General features: G+C 43.4%; 1 protein-coding gene across 2 annotated transcripts in view; it reads left to right on the forward strand.

The window, feature by feature from the left end:
• SPOP (speckle type BTB/POZ protein) overlaps window positions 1-14,548 on the forward strand; it is a 107,557-nt gene extending 93,009 nt beyond the window's left edge. For both annotated transcript variants that reach the window (XM_049780533.1, XM_049780540.1), the window contains exons 7-10: window positions 6,249-6,304; window positions 6,929-7,051; window positions 11,736-11,878; window positions 13,320-14,548. In XM_049780533.1, coding sequence (XP_049636490.1) covers window positions 6,249-6,304; window positions 6,929-7,051; window positions 11,736-11,878; window positions 13,320-13,464 — 467 coding nt within the window. In that variant the 3' untranslated portion in view covers window positions 13,465-14,548. The remainder of the gene's footprint in view (window positions 1-6,248; window positions 6,305-6,928; window positions 7,052-11,735; window positions 11,879-13,319) is intronic.
• Window positions 14,549-23,044: the final 8,496 nt, after the last annotated feature.

Raw genomic sequence — 23,044 nt, forward strand, 5'->3', positions numbered from 1 at the left:
CATGACCAAAGGTGGTTCAAGTCCCAGCATCCCATATGGTCCACTGAGTGCTGCCGGGTATGGCCCAAAAACCAAAAATAAATAAATAAATAAATAAATAAATAAATAAAAATAGGGGGCCGGTGAGATAGCATGGAGGTAAGGCACTTGCCTTGCATGCAGAAGGACGGTGGTTCGAATCCTGGCATCCCATATGGTCCCCTGAGCCTGCCAGGAGCAATATCTGAGCGTAGAGCCAGGAGTGACCCCTGAGCACTGCCTGGTGTGACCCAAAAACCAAAAATAAATAAATAAATAAAAACAAAAGTTTTAAAAAATAAAAAGCATGGTGTAGTTATGTGGTGAAGTGTATGTAGGCATGTTTCCCTCATTTTTTTCTTAGCAGTAGAAGGAAACCTACAATTCTTCCAATCTTTACCACTCTTCCTTTTACCCCTTAATTTCTAGTTTCTAAAAGATGTTGACCCAAAAATGAGGTTCTTTTGTGGGCACTCAGTTTTTTTTTTATATTAATTTTTTAGTTTTAGTTATGAGAACAAAGATGCAAAGAAAGAGGACAAGGTAAAGTTACAGTGGAAGAACAATAACCCATAAACAGAATTCTCAGTAGTACCATTGCTGATATTTTTTTTTTAATTTTTTTTTTTTTTTTGGTTTTTGGGCCACACCCGTTTGATGCTCAGGGGTTACTCCTGGCTATGCGCTCAGAAATCACCCCCGGCTTGGGGGACCATATGGGACACCGGGGATCGAACCGTGGTCCATCCGCTTGCAAGGCAGACACCTAACCTGTAGCGCCACCTTCCCGGCCCCCATTGCTGATATCTTAACTTTGAACTTTCAGCCAAAGAACATTAAGAAAAATAAGACAGGGCCCGGAGAGATAGAACAGTGGTGTTTGCCTTGCAAGCAGCCGATCCAGGACCAAAGGTGGTTGGTTCGAATCCCGGCGTCCCATATGGTCCCCCGTGCCTGCCAGGAACTATTTCTGAGCAGACAGCCAGGAGTAACCCCTGAGCATCGCCGGGTGTGGCCCAAAAACCAAAAAAAAAGAAAAAAATAAGACAGAACCCATATACAATTACTTTGTCCCTCAAGTCCCCAGATTGTAGTACATATTTCTTAGCAGCACACAAAGCAATCTATAGCCATAAAACTTATGTAACTCCTTAAACATTGAAGGCAAAGTACTTTTTTACATTTCCATGCACATGCATATTAGTTTAAGTTAACCTCAAAAGAATTTTTAAGTGAGTTGTTTTTCTTAAGGATTAGAGTCAAAGGAGCACAGTAAAAATGGTGTTAGAGGGCCCAGAGAGATAGCACAGTGGCATTTGCCTTGCAAGCAGCCGATCCAGGACCAAAGGTGGTTGGTTCGAATCCTGGTGTCCCATATGGTCCCCCGTGCCTGCCAGGAGCTATTTCTGAGCAGACAGCCAGGAGTAACCCCAGAGCATTGCCGGGTGTGGCCCAAAAACCAAAAAAAAAAAAAAAGGTGTTAGAGTGGCAATTATTGTTTGCATAGGCCCACCAAAATATGAGGGACATGGAAAGGAAAAGCCTTGGCCTAAATACAAGGAGACCTTATCCCTGAAGTTTCCTGCCATAAGACCAACTCTAGGCTCCAGGCAAACTAGTTTGTCCAATCCAAGTCATTGTCTGTAGTGCCAATACACTTTTATTTTTCACACAGTCTCTGTTGTTGATATCATGCTTCTGTATTAAAGATCCTGGAATCTGCATATTCTACATTGCAGTCAGGATGGTGCAGAGCATCCTCTCGTTTCACCTCACAGTTAAAGGGCAATGCAAAGAACCCTGTCCATAAGCAGGTCGTTGTTGTTGTCAAGTCTTCTTAGTGTTAAGGGAAGTCTCTTTTGAGCAGGTCGATGTCACAGCAGTGGTAGGGTCTTCCCTGGTAGAGGAATGCTTGTTAATGTTGTTATAAAAAACCTTGGATGTTTCATAGATAGCTTCCCTGGTTCAGGGGTGAATGGAGGATGCCATTCTTCTGAGGCCTGTGCGAGGTCATTATATCAGTATTCAGGGTGTAAGGTCCCATTGCACTACAAGATTTATGTGTTCCAATCTCTATTAGATAAGAACTTATTTGTATGTATAGTATTTTCCCATTTTAATGTGCCTATGCAAACAAGGAACAATACCATGTGGCATTATCGGCGCATATGGGGGCCATAAGAACAAGTCCAACAATCCCCATGACATGGTTCAATCATAAGCATTAAACTGAGGGACTCTTCCACCAAAATTCCTTATTGAACAGCTTACAAAGAGAAGACAAGATAAAAAGTAGGTAGAATCTTCACGGTAAAAGAATATTTAGAAAGAATTATAGCTGTTAAAATACACATAAAACATTCAAAAGACATATGTGTTCATTTTATGTCTTTTGAAATAGTTGGGGGTTGTTAAATTCAATGCACGACTTTGGTCTGTGATTAGGACTGTGTAGTACTGAAGTTAAAAAGGGTAAATGTGGGGTACTGATGGTTGTGGGTGAGAGAGTTTTAAGGAGTAATAATGAGCTTCGTAGGGGTGTGCGAAAGGGCAGAATCTGTTGGGGCAGGAGGTCCGTCTTGGTGCCTAACAAATTAAAGAACTGAGGGTAAAGAGGGTTAATTGAGGGGAAGATAACGAATCCAGATTGGGAGATGGAGTAGAGGGGCTCTGGTGTAGGGGAGGTGAAATATATATCACAGGGGCTATATACATTGTATAGATGAATTGTTTATGGATTAGGCTTGGCAGTCAAAGAGGACCACTGTATAGGAAGTCACATCTACATATACACTGATTTTTACAGACCTATTTGAATATTATCCTCTGAATCTAGGGAATTTTATTTTTTTCCCTAGAAACAGTCGAGAATTAAGAATGTTTTTGGGAGCCCGGAGAGATAGCACAGCGGTGTTTGCCTTGCAAGCAGCCGATCCAGGACCTAAGGTGGTTGGTTCGAATCCTGGTGTCCCATATGGTCCCCCATGCCTGCCAGGAGCTATTTCTGAGCAGACAGCCAGAAGTAACCTCTGAGTACTGCCGGGTGTGGCCCAAAAACCAAAAAAAGAATGTTTTTGGGTGTTGTTAAAAAGTATGTATGTCACATACGCCCGAGCGCTTTTGAAAATGAATACTAGTAAGAAAAGAACTACTGAATGGGGTCTAGTATGCATAGGGGAGGAATTTCTCTCCCCCACTCTCCCCCCAGGGCCCGATTTACCATGCGTGGCCCTGAAGACCCATCTGGCGTGGGGGGATCTCAGTCCCCTGGACTAAGTGGTCAGCCCAGGGGGTCTATGGTTAGCTGTCCTGCGTGGGCACTCAGATTTTGACTTTTCACCTTACCTGCCTTCCCTGCTTTCTTGGAGGAAGGGCTGTTTTCCTGTGTCCAAAGAGACTATTTTCTGCTTCTGTTTTTTGTTCCATGTTGCCTTGTCAGAAACCTTACTATGCCAGTTGTACCCTTGTGATCTAGTATCTTCATCTGCTTTTCTCCTATTACCTATTTACCCTCAGCCTGCAAACAGGCTCAAGCTTCTCCCCTTACTAGTTCTATTTTGTTTCGTTTTTTCCCTGGAGCTAAGTCTGAGTGAGCACATCTACTGTTTGTACTTCTTTCCTCCCATCTGTTCTCAGTTCACCTCCTTGCCATGAAACAGTTTTCCAAAGTTATATGATCTACTAACCCTTAAATATGAGGGATTATTTGACTCTTCTCTCCTGATTGGATAGCTATATCCCCACCCATCCACCTCATGGTGTTTATGGGCACTCCCAGCTGTGCTTTGGGCTTGTTTAAGGATTCCTCCTAGAGGGGCTTGGTGCCAGGGATCAAACCCAGACCATCTGAATATAGGACATGTGCCCTACCCTCTGTACTAGCTCTCTGGCTCCTCTGTTCCTTTTCTTTTCTTTTTTTTGGTGTTGGTGGGGGGGGGGGGATGGCTCACACCTGGCTGTGCTCAGAAGTTGCTGGCTCTGCACTCAGAAGTCTCTCCTGGCAGGGTGGGGGGTGGGGGGGGGACCATATGGGATTGTGGGATTCGAACTGGGGTCCGTCCTGTGTTGGCCGAGTGCAAGGCAAATGCCTTACTGCTGTGCTATTGCTCCAGTCCCAGGCATCTCTGTTTCTAATTTGTGGCCTCTGTCCTCTTAACCATTCTTCTTAAAGTTAAGTGTTCCTAAGGGTCCGGTTTTGTTCTTTTTTCATTCTAGTTACTTTCCCTGCGTAATTGTATTCATTTTTGCAACATCAGCTTCTATCTGCTGAAGACTTTCCAAACATATTACTGCTTTGGACTTTTCCTTTTCTGATAGACACCATCCCTCTGGTCTTCATCTTCTGTGATATATTTATTTGATAACTTAAGATCTATTATCTTTCTCAGACAAAAACAGTATCTGTTTGGAAATATTATAGCTCAGAAAGTTAAGTGATTTGCCCAAGATTATATGTTTTGAAAGTGGCAGATCTGAATAACCCTTTCTGACTTAAATTATAGATCAGAACTGCAGTTCCTTATGTTATAGTTCAGTGTCCTACTACAGATTCCAACTGTTTATTCACTTAGGGATCAATTGATAGCGCTTGATTTAAAAAAAAAAAAAGGGGGGGGGGGCCAGGCGGTGGCACTGGAGGTAAGGTGCCTACCTTGCCTGTGCTAGCCTAGGACGGACCGCGGTTCGATCCCCCGGCGTCCCATATGGTCCCCCAAGAAGCCAGGAGCAACTTCTGAGCTCATAGCCAGGAGTAACCCCTGAGCGTCACAGGGTGTGACCCAAAAACCAAAAAAAAAAAAAAAAAACCTTGAACAGAATGGTATCTGAGTACTTAGCCATTTTATTACCTTTGTATGGTTAAAATCAAATTTTCTTAGGTCTTCATAGCTGTCATTCATTAGTCTGGAATAATAGCATGGTGTAGAGCAGTGATGGCTAACCTTTTTGAGCCCAAGTGCCCAAACTGCTGCACAATGCCTGGTCCTTCCAATGGCCAGTCCGGCCCTGTTGCCAGGTGAGCTGCAAAGCAGACACTGGCACACTGGCCTCCCGCCACGCCACATATCTTAATTTCGGACCCCTTCCCGCGTGCCAGCTGCAAGGCCTTCTCATGCCACCGAAGGGTCTAGTTTAGAACATTCTTCATCAGTCTTTTTACATCAAACCCCATTCCTAAGGAAAACTACTAAAGAATATCTGATGAAAGACATTAAGTACTCAGGAGTACAATTTTTTTTTCCGGTAGAGTTGAGTTTAGAAAAGACCTCAAATGATTTATAATATCTGAGGTTTTTGGGAATTGTTTGGAGTGTGTGTTTGTTTTTGCCTTTGGAATATTATTACTTCCATTAAGAAGGCTTGACACTGGAGTGATAGCTCAATAATGTAGGGCACTTGCCTTGTACATAGCCTACCTGTATTCAGTCTTCAGCATCCCTATGGTTCTGAGCACAGAGCCAGGAGTAACTGCTGAACACTGCTGGTTGTAGCCTACAAACAAACAAACAAACAAAAAGAATACATGAATTGGGGCCCGGAGAGATAGCACAGCGGTGTTTGCCTTGCAAGCAGCTGATCCAGGACCAAAGGTGGTTGGTTTGAATCCCGGTGTCCCATATGGTCCCCCGTGCCTGCCAGGAGCTATTTCTGAGCAGACAGCCAGGAGTAACCCCTGAGCACCGCTGGGTGTGACCCAAAAACAAACAAACAAACAAAAACAAAAAAACAAAAAATACATGAATTGGAGACAGCAATGCATGGCTAGTACAGTGGGTAGGGTTCTTACCTGTATGCAGCTAACCTGGGTTCAATCCCCAGCATCCTATATGATCCCACGAGCCACCAGAAGTGATCCCAAAGTGTAGGCAGATATGGCCAAAAAAAAGAACAAAAAAATCCAGGACTTAAAGGATCTTCCATTCAAACCCCCAAATCTACCAGAGGTTTGTCATTGTTACATAACATAATTTAAATGATTACCTGAGAATCTGAATGGTTGGAATAGAACTAATTACTTTTGGTATAATTTATTTTTTCTCCATCTTATGTAGTATGATTATTTACCTTTGTCATAAGAAGAAAGGAACGTTATAATTCTGGTATAAGTTGATTACTAAAATCCTCTTTGTAGCAAGTAAAACAATAAAGAAATTTATTTCTTCATAACAAAAAATATAACATTTTATTGTGATTACCATATATGACTCAAATTTTTTTTTTTTACTCTATAGCTCGATCACCAGTTTTTAGTGCCATGTTTGAACATGAAATGGAGGAAAGCAAAAAGGTAGGTAACCGAATGAAGGTGAAGATGTGTTTTAGCTCAGTTCAAATAACTCAATTCAGATGACTTCCCAATTTGGCAAGAGATATTTTTTTCCTAATTATTTTTTAATGTGTTATTAAAATGAATGCAGTTGCCTGAACAGACACTTCTGAGAGTAGAGAAAGGTGGTCCAGAAGCACAGTAGGTACAGCAGACACAGTCCCCTGCTGGTTCTCCAAGTGGCTTTCAGTGAACCCTTTATACATGTTCACCTAGTCAGAGAACTTCGGAAAAGAAGCTCAGCCAAAGATCTAGTTGTTTCACTGTTGTATTTGAGAAAGCAAAGAGTAGTACATCTAATAAGAGGAAAGGCTCTGGGTTTTCTGCAGGAAAAACAAGCAGAAAAACTTGTAATAATAGGGTACATATAAAAATTCCACTCGTGCTAGTTCTTATGTGTGTGTAGTGCCAGAGATGGAACCCAGAGCCTCACACATGCAAGGCAAGTGCCTCCCTACTGTGCCACCGTCATGTTGGGTTTTAAATGATCCAAGCCTCTGTTCTCACCAGTTTTTAAAATCATGAAAATTGTGTAGAGATTTTGCTTTGCTGGAATGTGTCTCAATTTTCGTTTTCCTGGCATAGAATCGGGTTGAAATCAATGATGTGGAGCCTGAAGTTTTTAAGGAAATGATGTGCTTCATTTACACGGGGAAGGCTCCAAACCTTGACAAAATGGCCGATGATTTGCTGGCAGCTGCTGACAAGGTAAAATAAGAATAGAAACATGATCACAAAACCAATAGGTTTTGTCACCTCTTGAGTTTCATGTCTGTATATATTGCAGTGTGGGTAAGATGAACATAAGACAATTCAGTTTATACTTGACATTCTGACACAGTGTTGATAACACACTTTATTTTCAAAGGTCTTTTAATGCAAGTCATATACTCATCCACATTATGGAAAAGGATAAATTTGATGTTTCCATCACTTTCTTCTCCACCTCTGTTTTTTTGTTTGTTTGTGTGTTTGATTGTATTTTAGCTATACCCAGTAATCCTCAGGGCTTGCTCCTGGCTTTTTGTTCAGATACTTATCCTAGTGGCTCTTAGGGGACCGTATGGGATGCTAGAGTTGAACCCAGGTCGACCATGTGTAAGGTAAATAAATGCCTTACCCACTATACTATTGCTCTGGTTCTTCTTTTCCATCTCAATCATCTCAGATTCATATAGCTAACATTTGAATCTTATATATATACACACATATACATATACATATGCTTTATAATTATAAAATGTTCTGTGGTTTATTTTTTATTTAGACATTGTCATTAATGGGATGAAGCCATAATACAGATTGGGCATTCGCTGTGCAACAGTTAACCCGGGTACAATCTGTAGCACCCCATATGTCGCCCCAAGGCCACCAGAAGTGATCACTGAGCATCAAGCCAGGAGTAAGCCCTGAGAGCTGCTGGTTGTGAAAACAAAAATAAAGTACAAGTTTTACTTAGAAATATTAAAATACCAAAATTAAAATGTGGGTCTTAGAATCAAGAAAAGTGCTAAGCCTTTTTCCGTCTGGAGAAACTCATATTCTCTTTGGAACACTTGATTTAGGTTTTTTTGGGATCATACCAAGTTGTGCTCAGGATTACTCTTGGCTCTTCACTTAGGTATCACTCCTGGTAGTTCTCAGAAGACCATATGAGGTTCCAGAACCAACTCAGGTCCACCGCATGCAAGACAAGCACCTACATGCTGTAGTGTTGTTCTGATCTACACCTTACATTTTTTATCTACTCTGACATCTAAGTAAATTAAAAAAAAATATTTTGTGGGGATGGAGATATAGTACAGTAGATAAGGAGTTTGTCTCGAATGCAGCTGACCTGGGTTTGATCTCTAGCATACCCTATGTTCTCCAAGAACTACCAAGAGTGATTTTCTGAGTGCAGAACCATAAATAATCCAGAGCAGCACTAGGTGTGGCCCCAAAACAAAAACAAATCCTATCTTGCTACACTTACAAAAAGAAGAAAGGAAAACAGGGATTACCTAAAACAGTAGACCTGTGTGATTCTCAAAATAAGGTTAGGAGAACTGGTTACTGAAACAGAGTTTAATTGAATGAAAAGTTTATTTTTGTTGTTATGTATCATTGCAGAATTTCTCAGGATCTGTAGTGTGTTAGCATTCTGTTTTCTAAAAGTTAATGTGATAATATTTGGTTTAGCTAACTCTGGACTCCTTTTTTCTCAAGAATGGTACCCAGTGATTAGTGCTCCCTAGATAGAGACAGCAGAGCTGTGTGTACATATCTTCCAAGGTCCTGCAGTCTAAAGTGGGGAAGGAATAAGAATTGCATTTCTGTGTTGCCAGACAATGAGACAAAGATACAAGAAGGGCATAAACCCAGTTGTTAATTGACTCTTGGAAAGGACCAGAGAGATAGCACAATGGTAAGGTGTTTGCCTTGCGTGCTGCTGACCAAGGACCCAGGACGGACCTGGATTTGATTCCTGGCATCCATAAGGTCCCCAGAGTCTGCAACTTCCAATGAGGCAAAGTTGGCCCTGACCCAAGGGCATCTAGAACTTCAAGGATATCCTCACGGGAGTAGTCTCCTTTCACCTCCGTTTGCTCTCCTGAGGAGAGGAAGGGAAAGTTCCTGTGTTTACAAGAGAGGTTGTTCTCCTTATTGGCCAACTTTTTTGGAATGTTTTTAGAAGATAGGCAGGTAAATGCAGTCCTTGCTAGAGAAAGAAGGGATTGAAAAATAGCTCTATCCTTCTATCATAACCTTTCAAGACCAAGATTGCAATTAAACAATGCAAGCATTCTATACCCTTTTAAAACATTTCAGTTCTGACCAAAGGAAACTTTTCATGGAAATATTCAGTGACCTTTAAGAAAGTAAAGACAAAAGTCCTATTGCTTGCCTTTTAAACAAGAGTATAATGCTGTTGCCGCTTCACTTCTTGCCCTCTGATTTTCAATGAAATGGTTACTTAGGCTTATGTATCCCAGGCATTTATTCCTCTCCTATATTAGCTTCCATAAGAATGAATGAGTTTGGGTCAGAACTATAGTACAGAGGGTAGGGCAATTGCCTTGTATGCAGCTGACCCAGGTTCAGTCCCCAGAACTTCATATAGTCTCCTGAGCCTGCCAGGGTAATTTCTAAGTGCAGAGCTAGGAGTAACCCCTGAGCACCTCTGTGTGTGGCCCCAAAATAAATAAATAAAATGAAGGAACGAGTAGTATCATGAGACTCACTTTTTAGACAAATATTTAGGCTTAGAGTTGATTAGACATTTATGTCGCTGGGTTGTCATTCTTACTTCTCAGCCAGAAAAATCTACTGCAACTTATAAGTATGCAGAGCACAGGAATAAACCTGAATTGACATTCCCAGGATGACATTTTCAGTGCAGTGAGTTAACTTATATTTTTAAAAGATAAAGCAATTGTCTCATAGCAGCATTTTGAAGTTCTGAATGAGAAGTAACTGAAAAGAATCTTTTCTAATTTCATTCAGAATTTCCCATTAAGACAGCCTTTGCTCCAAGTTTACTTGAAAACATTTTTTACTTTTATTCCTCCATGTGAGCTTTTAGGAAAACAGAATAAGAAATCCTTCATGGAAGGATCTGAACATCAAGAATTTACCCAGGAGACTGAAACAGCTTCTTCTGAGCTTTCTAGTCTCCTGGGGACGTGTGTAATTAGACCAAAAACAAAACAAAACAGGTCGACCAGGCCGAAGAGACACAATTTCAATCTCTGGGGTAGGTACTGTCATTAGGCAGGTTTTTCAAAAGCATAATTAAGGGGGGGGGGACTTTGTCTTTCCTTGGTCCCCCATTCCCTAAGGGACAAGAATGGCTACTTTTTGTCTAATTATGTAGTAGAGATCATATATATTCACAGTAGAGGTCCTTTTAAAGGAATATATTGCGAAAAGATGTAGGGAATATTCTATACAGCACTCTATAATGTCCAACAAACACTTACTCAACCTTTCCAGCCTTTAAAAACGAAGAGTGGCAGCCTAATTTCTTGCTTGTCTAGTATCATTCCTGGTTTTCTATGTAAACTGTTTTCCAGTTACTCAAATGTAGAAAAAAAATTAAAGCTGCACCAAAACCAATAAAACTATTTTTATTTTCCTGCTGGATCTCACAGTGCCGGCAGATATGCCTCCTCACCTAGATTTCATAAAAATAAAATTGTTCGGGTTTATTTACCATGATTCAGTCTGGAGGAGTGTTATGTCACTGAGCCTACAAAGGGGTCTATCTGGAGATTTAAATGGTTCTTCAGTAAGCTAATTGATGAGCATTTGCCTGTGCCTCCTCCTATGCTTCTCCCCGTCATCCTTGCAAGTTCACAGTTGCATCAAAACCAATCATCTTCCTCAGTTATCCCCATATCCACCTCAACCTTCCATGTACAGAACTGTTCTACCATTTCTCAGAAAATAAGAAGGTTTGGGACTGAAACTGGATCCTGGGTCTCTGTTGCTTTGTTCTTCTACCCTGAGAATCTTAACCTCAGACCCAATAAAATTGGTCTCTATTTATCCTTTTCTACTTAAAGGGAGACCTTTGGTTGACTCTCATTCAGTGGCAGAGCTGCTGGTGAAAGTCACCACAGGGTTCCTTTTCAAGGCAGTTGGGATACCCTGCAGTGCTAGGGATAGTGTTTAAGTAGAAAGGAATGATACTTCCCCCTAAGTGTGACTCTAAATTAAAGGGTTTCAGAATGTTAAAATGCAGCATTTCTATTGATTCAAAGCTGAATATTGCCTCCTTCTAAGGGGATGTGGTAGTGGTTTAAGAAACCCCTTAAAGGAGCCGGAGAGATAGCATGGAGGTAAGGCGTTTGCTTTTCATGCAGGAGGTCATCGGTTTGAATCCCGGCGTCCCATATGGTCCCCCGTGACTTCCAGGAGCAATTTCTGAGCCAGGGCTGGAGTAGAAGGGCTCTTGCCTTGCATGTGATTGATCCAGGCTCGATCCCCAGCATCCCAATGTCACCACACTACCAACCAATCCCACCCCCACCCCCAACCCCTTCCCCATGCAATGCCAGAAATAATTCCTGAGTGTAAAGCCAGGAGTGATCCTGAGCACTTCAGGTATGATCACAAAATATAAACAAACGAAAGGAATAGTAACTCTAGTTGGGGTGGGTAAGTAGGTAAATAGGATAATAGGTCTATTCCAATAAAATTTAAAAGGCCACTTTGAAAAGTATTTTAGTTTGTTTGATTCAGCCTGGTGTGTGATTCTGTTTTATAATTGCAGTGGCAGCCTTTTTCCAAGTCTGTCCAGTTTTGTTCAGGTGTCCAGTTACATGCTGGTACAGCTGAAGAAAACAGCTTCTGCAGTGGTTAGCCCAGAGCAGTTCTTTCGGATGACAGCAGTGCTTGTGTTTTGCAGTACGCCCTGGAGCGCTTAAAGGTCATGTGTGAGGACGCCCTCTGCAGTAACCTCTCGGTGGAGAATGCCGCAGAGATTCTCATCCTGGCTGACCTCCACAGCGCGGATCAGCTGAAAACGCAGGCAGTGGATTTCATCAACTAGTGAGTTGGCATCTTCAAAGTTCTTTCAGAATATGTGGGGAAGCTAGAAAAATAACAGCTTTTGAATCAGGGTGTTTGAAACAGGTAGGCTTCATTTACCTTCCAGTAATAATTGTTTCATTTTTCCCTGAAGCTTAACAGTGTGGAAGGTGGTCTGACTTTTAGGGTTTTACTACTATTACTTTGTGGTGATCAGAATTGATGGAAATGGTAACTTGCTGGTCTGAAAAGATTATGTACCCTAAATGATAACATCTTTACTTCATGCACACCTGACTGAGGGGGGGGCAGGCAGACTCAGCAGGTGCTACCTCCAGCCTAAACCCAAAAGTGTTGAAAGAATTGAACTGGGGTGCAGCATCAAGGCAATTAGTCAGATGTGTCTACTTATTCATCACGTAATTCCTGCATCCTAAGTAACAAATGACTTGGCCATGTTTTATTCATTGAAGCATGTTATACCCTTTGCCTGATGGGGTACGAAATTTGGAAAATTCCCCCCAAAAAAAGAAGTAGAGTTTATAAAGCCTTGACAGCAGCACTCTGGGGTGAGACAGGTACAGGAGGTTACCTAGTTAGGTAAGTGAAGCTTACAACACAGGAAATGCCCAGGCAGAAAACAGGATCTTTTGTCTGTAAGACTGTTTCAAAGGAGTTAGCAGTGAGGCAGAGGAGGGAAGAAGAGATCACTAATTCTTCTAGTGAATTCTCACTGCTGGATGCTGCTTACTGCTTTGTAGATAGATGGTAACAATTTAGTCATCAGCCAGTAGGCCTTAGGCCACCTCTTCTCTCTCATGGGGCTAGTAAATGCAGAGCCTGATGGAAGCTCAGCATTGTCGACTGAAGAGGGCCTTGCTCTTTCTCTTTGTTTGCATCTCCAGTGAGTAGAAAGCAGCACAGTCATTGTAGATTAGAAAATGGGGGCATTTCATATATTGTTTTGATTTGGGTCATTTCATTTGGTTTTACAGTTCTGGAGGTGCATATGCTTTTCACGTCTGATCTATATGCACACCACCCACCTTTTTTTGGGGGGGGGGTCATACCCAGTGATGCACAGGGATTACTCCTGGCTCTGTGCTCAGAATTCGCCCCTGGCAGACTCGAGGGACTATATGGGATGGCAGGATTTGAACCAGGGTCTGTCCTGTATTGAATGCTTGTAAGGCAAATCCTTACCACTGTGCTATCGCTCTGGTCCTTCACCTTTTGTATTTGAAAGTATAGTGGCCCAGACTCCTAGCTTTCAGATTTGCTACAGCCACAAGCTCATCACCTGTCTGCATGTTATCTAACCAGCAGATTTCCATACATATTGAGGTTTTCTTTTGATTAGCATCCTGTAGGAAAAGCTCTGGAAAATTAAGCTATCTAGTTGGCTGTTGAATTCATCTTTTGCTCAGTCCTACAGTAACCTGTCTCTCTTTGTTTCTCCTAGTCATGCTTCCGATGTCTTGGAGACCTCCGGGTGGAAGTCAATGGTGGTGTCGCATCCCCACTTAGTGGCTGAGGCTTATCGCTCCCTGGCTTCAGCACAGTGCCCTTTTCTGGGACCCCCACGCAAGCGCCTGAAGCAGTCCTAAGATCCTGCCTCTTGTAAGACTCCGTTTATTTTCCAGAAGCAGCAGCCACTGTTGCTGCACTGACCACCAGGTAGACAGCGCAATCTGTGGAGCTTTTACTCTGTTGTGTGTGGGAAAAGACTGCATCATGGCCCCAGACTTTTAAAACAGCACTAAATAAATTGGGGGGAAGGGGGAGGGAAGGGCCCAGGACTCCGGGCGGTTCAGCCTAATGAAAATCCTGTTGCTGTATCACTGTGTTCCCTTTGGCCTGGCCAAGTTTCATACTGTGGGAATTCAGTTTAGGCGTTGGCCCTGAGGACAACCCAGCGGTGGTACTTCGGAGAAACTTATCTGCTTCTGACTGAGCAGAACAAATCGTCAGGTGCCTGGAGCAAAAAGGAAAAAAAAAAAAAAGGACATTTAGTTTTAAGAGAAAGAAAAAGAAAAGGAGAGAAGAAAGGATTTTTGCAGAATTTCTCAAAATTCAGTTTGTGGATTCTAGTAGTATTTATGTTGAGAGAAATTTTAGTCCATCCAACTGTGTTAATACTGGGATATTTGTGAAACTCCTCACCACATACAAGGATCAGAAGCTCTCTCTTGTTGTTAGCACTTACTGTTTGCAAGAACAGAATACATTCTTCTATCCTTTTATGAAAAATGACAAGTGAAGGCGAGAGGGGATGAAGGTTATTTGATCTGGAGGATGAGTGGTCTGATGTGGTGGCTTTTGCAAAAAATCTTTATTGGTGTTGAAAACTGGAAAAAAAAATAATTCATCCAGAATTCATACTGTCTTGACAAGAACAATGGTTCTCTGTTTTTAGATATTGTGGAAAATGATTTTTGGCATTTTTCTCTGATTTTATTCCCCTCCCCCCTTTTCTAAGAAAAAAATAGAACAAAAAGAAAAGAAAAGGAAATTTTATTATTAATGCCGTGTGAGAAAAATCCCAGCCCAGATTGCTCAGCTGTTTGTACCTGACTTGCCGCCTGCATAGGAGCCAGTCCTGTTCCTTCCAATTCACCCCCTCTTCCTACAGGGGAGAACTTCCAAATGTTAATTTTTCTTTTTGAAAATATAAATAATTGCTATTTTGTACTGTGTGGTATCTCTGGTCTTTTGTTTCACGCACCTGGCACTGTCTTTTGGGTTTGAATTCCTTGTTTAAGGATTTTGAAGTCTGATCCTTCAGTTTGCAGAGATTAGGTGTAGAATATGGAAATGGGGGATTTACTGTGTTTCCTGAATCTTGAGTTACCTTTGGAAGTCACCAGCATCTGCCAATCACTTGGCCTTCTAGAGTCTTTCCCACTTCATATCTCAATGAGAAGAGATCAGCTACCTTTGCCAAGGCAAGTAAAGCGAATTTCTGCAACCAACATATTTTAAGAAGTAATACCAATTTCCTTTCTCCTTGCTAAATTACAAAAAGATCAGAGATATAAATGTGTAAGTAAAATAAAGGGAAATTATTTCTGATAGATTCTGTGACTTGCTGTGTCATCAGACAAGGAATTACTATTGAGCTCACTGGGGTGCTGTGGGATCCTTTCTTAGTCATGTGCGACAGCATAGGACAGTAGAAAATGCACTGGGGATCGAACTGTGGTGTCTATCACTTGACCATAAGTGGAAATTCAATGGGTTTTATTTTCTATTTCCATGGGTAACTTTGGCCTCTGCAAACTTTTTAATTTTTATTTATCTTGCCATTATATAATCAAAGACAGAATTTGCTTATAGAAACCACGCTTTATTTCTTTGTTTGTTTGGTTTTGATTTTTTGGATTAACACCCAATGGTGCTCAGGGGTTACTCCTGGCCCTATGCTCAGAAATCAGTCCTGGCAGGCTCGGGAGACCATATGGGATTCTGGGATTCGAACCCAAGTCCATCCTGGGTCAGCTGCGTGCAAGGCACATACCCTACCACTGTGCTATCTTTCTGGCCCCTAGAAACCACTCTTTTGCCCTTCACAGCTGCCTCTTAAGTATCATCTGTGTAAGGAAGGGCCCTCTAAGTTCTCAGTGCTGCCACCTCTGTCACCCTTTCAGTTTAGGCCCAAGCTAGGGATCAGCATACTCAGGTTCCTCTACCCATATAATTGCATAAGTAGCTGCTTATGCTCAGTAGTTCCGTTTTCAGCCAACATTCCATTAAATTTTCCAGGAACCTGAGGAGTCTGGGAGAACAAGTGTAGATAGCATCTTCCTGTTTTTAGATGAGAGAAGTAGAATCCTGACAAGCCAAGTGACATGCCTAAGATCACATACCTGTTGACTATTCTTTGGGATAATCTCACATCCTAGAAAGATCATTTCTGTAAGCGGAGGAAGTTTGATTCCAGACACGTTTTAAGTATAAAATCTGAGGCTAAATCTCCTTTCCAGCAAAGCTCTGGAAAGGTGCCTCTGCTGGCCAGATCTTCCAAGCTTCCATAACAAATAGATTTTCTCATTGCTTTGCTCCTTTACAGAAAGCTGTGGGTTCGAGCATTCTGCCCTCTGGGGAGGCAATACTGGCACCAAGCTTCTGATGGGCTAAGTGTTTCTTCTGAGATTTTCTAGTATTTGTGGAATTTCCAGCATGGACTTTCCTGAGGATTCAAAGCTTTTAGGATTTCAGATACAGGTGAAACTCCTCCATGCTCCTGTCATTCTTTCTGGACATGTTTGTTTTTGTTTAAATGATACAGTTGAAGCCATCTGGTTATGACAACATCAGAGCCCCAGCATACTGTTCATAAACCTCCCACTGCCACCACCCCCTCCCTGAGCTCCCCCACATCTGAAATTTAATTCAAGTTAACTCCACAATCTGGGGCATGTGCTGTCACTGCAGAGATGTCCGTGCCAGTGGAACAGTTGGAGATTTCAATTCCACAAGGATATAGCTTATTTATCAAAACAATATTTCAGGGAAGTAGATTCACAGAACTTTGGAGTTGCAGATTCAGATCCAAATAGAGTATCTGGCATTAGGGAACGCACCCTCCCCTCTAGTCAGCCTCCCCATACCTGGCCATTCATGGAAGATGCTGTTCATTCTTTAACTGGACATTAACCCATTAAACCTCAGTATTGATATTCAGTTCTTAAGCATACCAGACACCTTTCTGGGCTTGAACAGTGTAAGGAAGAGATACCCTGCTTGTACATGAACATCTGTTCATGTCTGAGTGTGTGTGATTGTGCGTGCATGCACACAGTCTTGTCTTCCTGCCAGGGATATCCAACTATGACCTGACCATTGCTCTCTACATATAGAAAGCTGCTTAGAGCCTACGGAGGATTCTTCATATTGTGAGTCTGTAGAGAGGAAGGAAAACAGCTTGTATGTATGTTTATGAGTAGAACAACAGAGGAGTCAAGCTGCACGTTAAAACTGACTGTTGCTTTGTTCTGGCTCTTCAGCTCCTGTAAAAGAACAACCAAACCCCCCAACACACACTCCCCTACCCCCACACACACACCCCATGTCCCATTGGATGGGATCTTTCCGTTTCTCTTTGTCAAAGGCAAATTCTTGGCTGGAGCCCAGCCTTATTTTCCACAACTAATTATCTTTTTAATCAGCCTGAGCCCTGTGTGTTCCTTTATCTCGTGACTTTCCTCTGAACTCTGCCCTTCCGTCATTTAGATGCGTTTCTAACGCTGGCTGACTAATCGAACATTCTGGTGAGTATCATTCAAAGGCCCTCTGGGATTGTACTTGTGCCAGGTAGGTGTGTTGTCTCCCTTTTCATTTCAGAGGCGATTGGACCATGTGGCTGGGGTCTCTGACCCAATAGGCACCCTCATGGAGATAGCAAGCAAGGAAGCAAATGTAGGACGATCAGTGTTTAGAATAATGAGCTGGCAGACCCTGAAGCTTTGACCTCCAGATGAGAACAGAAACTTGCATGTTGTTGATGGATGGGATCTTCCTGCTAAGCCATTAGCAAGATGATCGCTCTCGCCCCTCCCTCTGTAAATCCTGTAATGCCGAGTGGAAAGCAAGCATCTGGAATATTATTTGGTTCTGATTCCTGCAGCTCTAAGAAAAGGGAATTTTAGACTTGAGGGAATTTAGTTCAAGCAACAGAAATGATTAAGGAGTTGAAGGGGATCAACTCTAGGGGGGGAAAGCGTTATGAAGATAAAATATGCATCACTCCAGTGTAGGAAAGTAATGCCAGGACCCGTGGTTTGCAGATCTCACAGGAGTTCTGAACACTTACCAGCTGGTCTCTGTGCCGCTCCCATTCATCCCAGTTGTAGTTGGGTGGTAATGACACTTCTTCAAGGTCACTCATCCTGGCTCCGAGCCCACAAGCTTTAGGAGTTTGGGCTCAAGGACCAGAGAGAGTTAATAGTAAATTGGACACATGTTGCTTATGAACAAAGTTGAAATGGAAAGTACCCTCAGCTCGGCAAGACTCGTAAAGGTGAGTCAAACTGGAATGAAAAGTGAGGACCACACCCATCCCAAAATATATCATCTCGTCTCAGAAAACACTTCCAGGAAGATGAGGCACCGTGCTCTAAGTCACCAACATTAGAACTCAGGCCACTGATTCAGCAAACTGAGGAATAGTGGGAAGGTACCAGCCATTGCCAGTCACTGTGCTAGGCTAGAACTGGGGTAGGGTATAGGGTTTCTGCTCTGTTGATGGAATCTAATGGAAGAGTCAGGAGAGTGGCCATAGTGACAACAAACAACATGGCTTTGAGGACTGAAAAGAAATCGATGGAAATTTATGAGGAGGTCAGGGGCTGCTTCACTGCAGTTTGTCAGATGATGGTGGAAGCTAAGACAGACAAGGAGGTCAGCATAGATGGAGGGCGATAAGCTGCTCTTTGAAGAAGTGTGGCAGGGAGAGAGGAAGTAAATCTCTTCCACCCACTCTTAACTCATGTCTCAGTCCAGTCAACACGTTTATTTTTATCTAGAAATAATGTGCAGGTTGTTCCATAAAAGTAGAGACTTTTGTAAATAATACTTATAATAAGTCATACTTTTAGAACAATTAGGGCTTTAAGTTGAAAAGGAAGAGAACTACTTTCAACCCTTACATAGTTTTGAGAATGATTTCCCAATGACAGACACATGTTTCTGTATTTCTTCAACCTAGCCATCTACCAAGGAAAAATCTGCTTAATGCTTAAAGTAGACCCTAAAAATGTTTTATTGGGCTAGTAGTTGATTCAGGGTGTGCTTCGAAGTATAACATTGAGTTCACAAGAATGTTAGCCCAGATGAGTAGTTTCTACAAGTGTCCATGTTGGGAAATGTGTGCACATGTGTACACACGCACACATGCACACACACACACACACCTAACATGTTTAATGAGGAAAGAGGGGCTTTAAAAATTCCACAAAATATGGGATTAGAGTAAGCACAGTGAATAGGGTGTTTGCCTTGCACAATGTGGCCAACCTAGGTTCAATCCTCAATGTCTCATATTGTTTTCCTGAGCACTGCCAGGACTAATTCTTGAGTGAAGAACCAGGAATAACTCCTGAGAATCACTGGGTATGGCCCAAAACCAAATAAGTAAATAACACAAGATCAAACTTACAGTTGCTCTAAAAAAGTATGTAGAAGCCTCTTAAGAACGTCTACATTGAGATCACTCTCATCCTGGGAGCCTGATTCTCAAGAATGTAACTGAAGTAAGAGGTAGGGGATGTCATACTGAAGAGACACATCTCACACTGAAATGGCATTCAGAAAGCCCTGAGCGGATGGGGAGCATGTGTTCTGGGAGCCCAGAGAAGGCTGATGACTAGGAGATAACAGTGGTATGAGAACATATTAGAAGCCAGATCTGGCTAAACCTCACTAAGTCATACTTAAGATGTAGGGACTTGTACTAAGAACAGAGAAAAAAATTACAGAGTTTTAAGAAGGAAGGGTCAGAAGCGATAGCACAACAGGTAGGAGTTTCTCTTGCACATGGTCGATCCAGGTTTCATCTCCAGCATCTCATATGGTTCCCTGAAACCCAGGAGTAATTTCTGAGCGCAGAGACAGGAGTAACTCCTGAACACTGCCAGGTGTGGCTCAAAAACAAAGTCTTAAGAAGGAAGAATGACAAAAATTTTACTTTAATAAGAATTTTGACTAGAATATAGAAAATGCTGAAAGTGGAGAGCATGCTCTGGAAAAAAGTATATGTGAGAGATTTAAGAGGTAATGTTGGCAGGACTTGTGGGAGGATTGAGGGAAGTATGGTGAAGAGTCAGGATTACAATGGAGCCACCAAATTGAAGACCAGTGAAGAAAAACATGAATTTCATTTTACTTGTTGGGTTTGCAATGCCTAGAGAAGTCCAAGGGAGATATTGGGTTGTTGGATGTATTAGCTTCAAGGAAAGATACCGGAGTAAAGGTGCTAGTTTATAAGGTAAATGTGGGAATCACGAAGGAGGAAAGAAAAGGTAGTATTGGAGTAAATCTTCCCGACTATTGTTTATTTGGTTTTAGGGTAATACCTGGCAATGCTCAGGGGCTTCTCTCGGAACAGTGTTCGGGGTCTCTCGGTGCTTGGGGGAACTAACCAACTCTGTTGCCATGAAAGTATGTGCTCTAGCCCTTGAAATCCTCTCACTGGCCCAGGACCTCATATTTAAAGGCCTGTAAGGGAAGAAAAATTACAAAGAAGTGATCAGAAATAGATTAGAAAGATAATATGAGAACTTACACAAAAATGAGGACTGTTGAATAAGAAAATATAAAAAGGATACCATTGGAACTAGCAACATGGAAGTCATTGGTAACCTTAGCCAGGGCTACCTCAGGGAAGACAAGTGGGGTGTGGAAGGCAAGGAAGGAGAATTTGGAGCCCAGCACCGGTAGGGCAGGAAGTGGAGAAGGGAAGCTAGGGAGCTGGTGGTGTATTTTTCTGTCAGATGAAAGGTATGAGTGTGTCAAACTAGTGGAGGGGACCCGTCAGAGTAGAGACAGAATCCAGACCCAGCAGAGGCCTGATCAGTGCGATGGGTGCTGGGAATGCCCGGATGGGGCTATGGACCCTTTAGGCAAAAATGAGGGACCTGGGGCCAGAGCGATAGCACAGCAATAGGGTGTTTACCTTGTATGCAGCCAACACCGGACGGTCCCCAGTTCGGTTTCTGGCATCCCATATGGTCCCCCAAGCCTACCAGGAGCAGAGCCAGGAGTAACCCCTGAGTGCCGCCTGGCGTGGCCCGAAAACAAAAAAGAGAGGGACTTGTGCAAGCTGGGTATGAGAGTCCTGCAGAGCAGAAATAAGATTTGAGGGTAAGAAGCCAAGCACTTTTTCTAGTGGGGTGTAGGAAAGTGGTAGCAGAGCTGAATTGAATGGATCTTTAGAAGGAACTGGTTCACGTGTGGCATCACTGAGTGTTTAGCCAAGATACTGTTTGAAGACATGGAGTCCCAGAGCTTGGCACTGACTTTCTACCTCCCCTCAGGGTCCTGGCCTCTGTCCACTCATCTATAACGCTGTACAGTGAGTGTCTCTCAAAGAGGTCTCTGGAGAATCAAAAAGAAACACGTCGAGTCCTTTGCACGGTGCTCCACTGAAGCAGGGCAAGAGGCAGACCTCTACCAGTGCTCCTCGTACTGTTCTATGGCCTGCCAGGAGCTCGTGGAAAAAGCATCAGGTATTCGTCGAGTGTGGGACCTCCCTGCCTGACTGCATGGCAAAAGGGGTTTCCTCAGAGGTCTCAGGAAAGCATCAGCCAAATTTTTCTATCATCTGAAATAGCTCATTCTTCATTTATGATCATCTCTGTCATTGTTACAATCTCCAGAAGCCAGGAGGGCTTGGCATCAGCATTTCAGGAAGGAAGGTAAATGACAGGGCAGAAGCACTGTGACACAGGTGTGAAAGGGGCTTGAGCAGAGGGTGAAGGCCCAGAGGTCCTGGGCTGGGACATGCCCCTGAGAAATCCAATCCTTCCTTGTGGCATGATCTGTCTTCTTTCGCTGCTTCTCTCCCTTCTCTGCCTCTCTTCGTCCCTCCTGGAATATGGAAGGTTCCATTTACTTCTTGTTATCTTAGACATCTCTCTGTCTCTGTCTCTGTCTCTCTGTCTCTGTCACACACACACACACACACACACACACACACACACACACACACACACACACACACACACACACACTTGGTTTCCAGTCCCGCTTACTAGAGTGACATCTTGAGCCTGATCCTGTCGCATTTGGAAGGAAAAAAAAAAAGCCTCTGCTGACAACGAGCCCTCCAGAGCTGATCTCACTGAGATGTGGCAGATGGCAGAGCCTGACTGAACAGCGGCAGCCCCCTCGGATCCTGGGCCTGGGAGCTGCCAAGACTGGTAAATGGGGCATTTATGAACCTTTCCACACAGTTGTGTCCCCCAGGCCCTCCAGTCTCCCCAGATTCCTGCTCATTCACTGCATAAAGCATGGGGCCAGTTGACCCTTGTTCCAGCCCTTCCCCTTCGCCCTGTCTTGCCATAGGTCAACCTTGGTTCCTGGCCAGGTCCTATTATGTACCTTGAATGCTGGGCCCCTCTCCGGGGGTAGAAGAGCCTGCCTAGATCTACAGCCTGGGTGCAGATGGATGTGTTCCCTCCGGGGAAACAATTCCCATTTCACACAGGGATGCTCCAGGGGACACTGGAGATTGATGAAAGACAGGTCTATCATGTGGAGCTGATGAAGACCAATGAGTGGTGGGTGTGGGGGTGTAAGAGGGTCCCTCAGTGTGAGAGGCTGCCTGGCTGGCTTCTCCATTCTGCTGCTGAAATAAAAACCCTCTGGTGCCCACATGTACTGAGCCTTGTTTTAGGGGTGATGGGAAGAACTCAGATAAAGCTCCTCATTGCACTCTAAGGGGCTCCCAGAGTGCGGAAATGCATAACCCAGGGCCACATCTATTGATCAGGATCAATGCCTTTGTGGAAGTGGCCTTGGTACTGGACACTAATGGCCTCCCCAGGCCTTAGTCTTGCAGAAAGAACAAGTGTCAGCAGCCCTTCTCCCTTCACACAGGTTTGGTCATTTGGGGGAGATGGTGAGGGCTGCAGGCAGAATTGTGCTCAGAGGAACTGCCCTGAGCCTTCACTGCTTTCATGCTCCTCCTCTCCTGTCCTCGGAGATGATCCCACTTCACAGACAAGCAGAACAGGATCAGATGCACCTGAGATCTGTGTGGGTGGTGGGACAGTTGTTCCAGAATGAAGCTTTTGCCCGCTGGGGAACATGGGCGCTATGTTCCCCTGGCCAAACCTGCGAAGCATCCAGTGGGGGGCCACAATGAGGTAGCAGTCGCCCTTCCCAACTAGATGCCACTATTGCCAGGTCTCACAGTGACCTGAAAGCCAATGGGACAGAGCCGCTTGGATCAAGATCACAGGACACTGAGGCTCCAGGCAGCCGGTCTGTAACTAGACAGGACTTTGCTTTGAGCTGAGGACTGAGCAGGCCTTTTCAGGTGGCTTCTGGTCCTGAAGAGAGATGGGGGAAGATGCCAAGGCTGGATGCTGGGGGAGAGGGAGAGAAGGGAGCAGAAGGGCTGGGGTGCTAGAAGCTTGTGTGTTACAAGAGCCAATGACACAGCCAACTGGGCTTTCGCTTGATGGG

This window comes from Suncus etruscus, chromosome 1 (assembly GCF_024139225.1).
Source record: "Suncus etruscus isolate mSunEtr1 chromosome 1, mSunEtr1.pri.cur, whole genome shotgun sequence".
In the NCBI taxonomy this organism is placed as follows: Eukaryota; Metazoa; Chordata; class Mammalia; order Eulipotyphla; family Soricidae; genus Suncus; species Suncus etruscus.